Here is a 6,571-nt window from a genome sequence, read left to right as displayed (position 1 = left end):
ATCCCGTGCTGTCTGGGGGGTGTGGGGGTCCCGTGCTCTCTGGGGGGGTGTGGGGGATCCCGTGCTGTCTGGGGGGTGTGAGGCATCCCGTGCTGTCTGGGGGGTGTGGGGGATCCCGTGCTGTCTGGCGGGGTGTAGGGGATCCTGTGCTGTCTGGGGAGGTGTGTGGGGTCCTGTGCTGGGTGAAGGGTGCGAGGGATCCCATGCTGGCTGGAGAGATGTAGGAGATCTTCTCTTTGCTCCCTGATTTGGCCTCCTGATCCTCCTAACAGGACTTCCTGTAACAATAGGAACCAAGAGGTTGTCAAGTTTGGGTCCTGTGATTCCTTAGAAGGCGCTTTCTTTGAAAGAAAACCAGTAATTATAATCTGGTGTCAGAGTTGTTTACAGCATTTATCTTCTCACCACACAAATAACTACATCTCCAAATTCTTTTCAGGGAGCTTTGGCTGATGAGTGTTATTTTTACTGCTTTATCTTGATTTTTAGCGTGTCCTAGAGTTTTCCCGTAGTATTCACAGCAGTCTTGGCAGAAACCAGCAGTTTCTATGAGAGAAAACTGAGGCTCAGAGAAAACAGTTTGTTCAGACTTCACCATTAAAAACTGGACTGAGACTGTAATCTAGGTCTTCTCATTCCTGGTTTCTTCTCCCTCCCACCTCTGCCTCACCGTCTGTCTTTCATACAATTTGACATAGACTTGGATTTTTCTCAGCAGTTAATAATCACATTCGTTTCAAATTATTTGAGCCTGAATGTGATGTCATAGAATTTTTAAATATTTTGCAGCTTGGTACTCACATGTATTTTGTCTTCTGCCCTTTGCAGACTGTAGACATTTGGTCTGCTTTTCAGATTTTATTTTTAAAGGATCTTTAGCCAAACTTGACATCAGTAAATCAGTTTCAGGGATTATAACGTTTTACTGTAGATTTCTGTAAAATAGGCAAAATATCATCTTGTTTGAAGTACACTTTACTAGAAAAGCACATACAATAAAATATATACGTTTCTAAATATTTATATCTTGTTTATGTGTACATTCTTGCCTAGACATGTAGTTGCCATACTTTTATGGGCATATTAAAGTAAGCTAGTAAAAATGCTCACTGGACTAGAAAATTTCTAATCTCTGTCAAAGTCTTCTTTTTGATCTCACTCCTGAAAAATAACCAGGCTGGAGCCTACATCAGCAAGCCAGGCATCGCAGAGCTGAGGCAAGCCAGGAGCTGGAGGTCTGTGGGGAGGGATTGGATTTAGGGTCAGTGCACTATATCCCATGGCTGAGAAGGGCCTCGGAGCACCCCAGGCCAGGAGTCAGGCAGGGCCCCTCAGCCACCCCTGCCCTGAGGGGAGGCTCCACCTCAGTCCAGGCTTCCTGCTTTGTTTAGCACTCACTTCAGGATGTGCCCAGGGCTAGTGTTTGATGTCAGCATGTTTTTGATACTGTAATGCTGTCAAAAAGTCTGATTAAAGATCATGTTCACAAAATGACCCAGAGGTAAAGAGGCTCCAGAGCTTCTCAAGTGGAAACAATATCAAAATTTATTTCACCTGCCTCATCATAGTGTGTCATCATGTATGTTAAAGAAATTGCATTTTTCATAAAATACAAAAGAGTAGTACTAAATAACTTGTTTCCAGGTCCCATTAGTTTGGAGGATTTATGTCTACAAAAATTATTCCAAACCTACCTTCACATGTTGTCATAAACAGTATTCCTTGTGGAAGGCTGTCAGGTGGGCACATCCAGGTGACACAGAGTACCGGAAGACGGGAACAGGGTGCCCCCACTGTGCCTTTACCACCAGCACACTCCAGTGGAGCTTGCTGGTCTGTTAATTGTTATCCTCAACCAAGGTCTTCTGGTGTAATTAACCTTTTCCTGCCGGCTTCTCTTCCTTCACTCTTATTTTAGAATGTTCTTTTTCTCTTCTTTATTTGGTGCCATCACAAATTATTTCTTAATGGTATAATATCAAGCCTCATTTAAAATAATCCTAAAACTATTTTTATAGAGAATAAAATATAATATTTTACTTACTCTATAACAGGAGTCCCCAATCCCCAGGCCACAGACTGGCACTGGGAACTGGGCCACACAGCCGGAGGTGTGGTGGGTGGGTGAGCAAGTGAAGCATCATCTGTATTGGCAGCTGCTCCCCATCACTCTACCGCCTGAGCGCCATCTCCTGTTGAATCAGTGGCAGCGTTAGATTCTCATAGGCGCAGGAACCCTACTGTGAACTGCACATATGATCCTTATGATTCCCTCACAAGGATCTGGGATGGGCACTCCTTATGAGAATCTAAGGCCTGATGATCTGTCACTGTCTTCCATCACCCCTGGATGGTACCATCTAGTTGTAGAAAAACAAGCTCAGGGCTCCCACTGATTCTACATTATGGCGAGCTGTATACTTATTCCACTATATATTCCAATGTATAATGTGGTAATAAAGTGCACCGTAAATGGAATGTTCTTAAATCATCCTGAAGCCATCCCTCCCCCATCAACCCTGGTCTGTGGAAAAACTGTCTTTTACAAAACCAGTCCCTGGTGCCAAAAAGACTGGGGACAGCTATTCATTAATACATAAAGTAATTCTTTTTATAAAGTGAGGTCTCTTGTTAACAAAACAGAGAGCCAAAAGTATAGTTATCCTCTTACAGGGAATATATCACACCTGATTTATTTTAGAACAATTTAAAAGCCAGAATTTGATTTTTAGAAGCAAGAAAATAATGGCCGAATTGTCACATGGTGGCAGCTTTTATGAATATGATGTCAGTGTGAGTCAGGACTTGTCTTGTGAGTCAAAACCAGTGTGAATGGAGGCTGCGCAAGCAGGTGTCTAACAGTTCCTCTCTTCCCCAGGGCCGCTGGGGAGCGCTATCGCAGGGAGATGCTGGCCCACGGTGGAGGCAGGGAGCCCATGCTCATGGTTGAAGGTAAAACAAAACCAAAATGGCACCATCTATAGTGAAAGCTGTTTTATGTTTTCTCCATATGTTTTTTTCATTTAAAGAAAATGTTTTAGGCCAGGTGTGGTGGTTCACGCCTGTAATCCCAGCACTTTGGGAGGCCCCAAGAAGGGTGGATCACCTGAGGTCAGGAGTTTGAGACCAGCCTGGCCAACATGGTGAAACCCTGTCTCTGCCAAAAATACAAAAAATAGCTGGGTGTGGTGACAGACACCTGTAATCCCAGCTACTCCGGAGGCTGAGACAGGAGAATCACTTGAACCCAGGAGGCAGAGGTTGCAGTGAGCCGAGATGGTGCCATTGCACTCCAGCCTGGGCAATAAGAGCAGAACTCTGTCTCAAAAAAAAAGAAAAGAAAAATATCTTAGCTGTGCATTGTGTTCTAAGCATCTGTCTCACTGTGTCCTAAGTAAATTAATTTTTAGTTACCATGATTTATTCAAGTAGCAGGATAAAAATTCAGGTTTTAGCTTTCAAAATGTTACTTAGACTCTAACAGAAAAATTTTTTATTTGTCATAAACTCTTAGAAAATTTTCCTTTAGATTTTAATAGGTCACAGTATTTTTTTTTAACCTGAAGAACTCATTTATTTTTTATTCCTTTATTTCTTTTTCTGAAAGTTTAGCTAAGAAATTCCAAGGCATCGGGTTAGCTTTTTTTTTTTTTTTTTTTAACCTTTTGAAAAATTATAACTTAATTAAATATTCTCTTTAAGGTACCACAATTATTTTTTTCTATGTAATTTTCTCAGTAATTTTTTGTTGAGTATTTTTACTGAAAATTTAATTGTAAATGGAAGTGATCATCATGATTTTTCATATATAAATATAAGAACATTGAAACATTCTTACAAATATAGGAAGATATGAATGTTACTAGATAATTGCAGTATATCGATGTGTTATATTTGCAGCTGAGCTTGACTATCTGAAAAGTTTTCTGGCTATCTGAAAAAGTGCATATAGGAAATAACTTTCAATATTGGAGAAGTGTTGTTGTTATTATAGTAATTGAGTGGGTCTGGGTAGCAGTGTGACTTAAATGTCTCCTTGCCTAAGACTGTTGAATCTAATGCCTATAGTCCCTTTTAGTAGAATTCCAGATTCTTGCCTTCAGCCATTCATGTATGCAGCAAACATTTGTGAAGCGCTAATTATGTGCCAGACATGGCTGTGTGCCAGAGGTGAAGTAGTGAAAGACGCCTAGACAAGCATCCTGCTTTTCTGGAGATGGCGTTCATTCCCTCAGCTTTGTGAAGAGTGAGGAAGTGTGCATGCTGACGCAGCCGTCATTTGCAGCTAGTCCTTATTGGCCCTTATTGAACTTTGCCACCTCTGGGGACGGTGTTAGGGATTTCCATGTATCTGTTGATTGACTCTTCTTAGTAACCCTGTGAGACAGGAGTTACGATCCCCATTTTATAGACAATAAACAGGTCAGGCCCTCTGCTTATGTCTCAAGGCAGTGTGTGGAAGAGCCAGGGATTGAACCGGGACCTCAGGCAGCAGACCAAGCTCTTCAGCTGCCTGTACTGTCGGACAGGACATCTAGTTCAGGGTCTGTCCCAGACCCAGGCAAAAGTGAAACAACAGGCACATCGTAATAAGCTACTGATTGGGTACACTGTGTACTTTTGGCTGGTGCTTGGTAGCGCCAGCCCAGCAGGAGCTAAGGCGGAAAAGCAGCCTTCTCAAGTAGTGAGTTTCTGTGAGGTGTGTGTTCCTGGCAGCCAGGCGTGGCTCATCCTTTCCCAGGCCATGCTGTCTGCACCTCAACATTTGCTGATAGGAGATGCCATCAAAAGAAAAAAATGCAAATCTTTTTCAGTGTTTATCTTTCGGCTGGTGTGCTTTTCTAGTCAACTTCCCAGAATGTTGCAGCTAACTCTCTAAAAATTCTGTCTTTGTCCAAAACAATTTTGTGTTAAGAAACTTAACATTTTCTGCACTAAAATTCACAGGGGAGAAAAAGAAGTCCACCATTCAAACCAGAGATGATGAACTATTCAGATTTTAGTTAACACAAACAATAGAACAATTCTTTTACATTTTCATATTTTTCTTAATGCTGTTCTGTCAGATCTCATTAATTCACATGATTTGTTTCATGTCAGAGGTGAATGGGGGACATGCAAAGAGGGTTATGCCAGTTGTCACTTCATAGGGCTGGATTTGTTAGGGTCTTAACCCTTAGTGGCTTCTCATTTTCTTGAAGGCAGTCAGCCTGTGCCCCAAAACATCAGGGCATAGGTGTTGGCTCACAGCCTTAACACTGGGGTGTCACCAGGAGTGATGGGTGAAATGACTGAGATTTGTAATGTAAAAGCATACAGGATCTCGTTGGCAGTATTCTTCTATGAAAACGTAACTTTTTATAGGTACCTGGTATATTTTTGCTTAACTGCTTCCTGGATAAATGTAAAGAATTGTATTACATAGCAAAATGCAAAGAAATAGAATACCTGCCTTCAAATTATGTACCTCCCTAACCAAATCACAACTGTTCCTACCTTCTTAGTTATAAGACTGTGTTTCTTAGGGTCAGAATACCTTTGTATTCACACTTGTGCTCTTTGAATGATACACATTCAGAGAAGTCAAATAGGGAATGCTTTTGATCTTTGCATAATAAGTTCTACATAGGCAAACTTTTACATTATTTATCTTTTTCAGAATGAGTCATCCTTTGGGAACAGGGCTCTGCTCCGAGCTCTGAGTCCCTCGGCCATTTCAAGTCCTCACCAACTAGAGGCCAACACCCCGTTCAGGGAAGTCCCTGAGCACACAGGATTCCTCTACTTTCTTCTTTCCCTGATGTTTGCTTTACATTCATCAGTTAAAGGCCACTGCTCAGCAGCCGCGTGTCTGTGCTCCCTGACTCTTGGCTGCAAGGTGTTTATTCAGCAGTCTCCCATTACCTAACTTTACACAGAGTCATCCTCACAGGAAGAAAGACAAGTTGCAGCAGCAGGGGCTTCTCTTAAAAAGCCTAACGCACCAAATACCATTCGAAGGCAACATAATAGTGGTTAAAACAGTACTTTCTTCCCCAGAGAAAGCAAGCAATCACATGGTGAAATAGAATTGGATTTGCAGCCAGTGACTCTGCTACTTACTGTCTATAAATTACTTCGGAAAGTCACTTCATTTCCTTGTGGGAGGTAAAATGTGATTTGACTTCAAAACACTTCTTTTTTATTTTTATTTATTTATTTTTTATGTTTTTTGAGATGGAGTCTCTACTTCCCAGGCTGGAATGCAGTAGCGCGATCTCCTCTCACTGCAACCTCCACCTCCTGGGTTTATGAGATTCTCCTGCCTCAGCCTCCTGAGTAGCTGGGACCACAGGCCTGTGGCACCATGCCCAGCTAAGTTTTGTATTTTTAGTAGAGATGGGATTTTGCCATGTTGGCCAGGCTGGTCTCAAACTCCTGACCTCAGGTGATCTGCCCTCCTCGGCCTCCCAAAGTGCTGGGATTACAGGCGTGAGCCACCTTGCCTGGCCCAAAACACTTCTTTTTAATCTGCTTCTCCTTTTTTTAATCTCTGAAGGGGGTGGGGTGTGTGTGCGGACATGTGGCAGTA

At 42.2% G+C, this 6,571-nt stretch overlaps 1 protein-coding gene across 1 annotated transcript in view; it reads left to right on the top strand.

The window, feature by feature from the left end:
• The window catches only part of MIPEP (mitochondrial intermediate peptidase), a 151,771-nt gene that overhangs the window by 122,648 nt on the left and 22,552 nt on the right, over positions 1 to 6,571 (top strand). The window contains exon 18 of the mRNA XM_011999931.1: positions 2,879 to 2,952. Coding sequence (XP_011855321.1) covers positions 2,879 to 2,952 — 74 coding nt within the window. The remainder of the gene's footprint in view (positions 1 to 2,878; positions 2,953 to 6,571) is intronic.

Source organism: Mandrillus leucophaeus, unplaced genomic scaffold, assembly GCF_000951045.1.
Source record: "Mandrillus leucophaeus isolate KB7577 unplaced genomic scaffold, Mleu.le_1.0 Scaffold61, whole genome shotgun sequence".
In the NCBI taxonomy this organism is placed as follows: Eukaryota; Metazoa; Chordata; class Mammalia; order Primates; family Cercopithecidae; genus Mandrillus; species Mandrillus leucophaeus.
The sequence above is the reverse complement of the archived record's forward strand: the minus strand, read 5'-3'. Positions and strand labels throughout refer to the sequence as shown.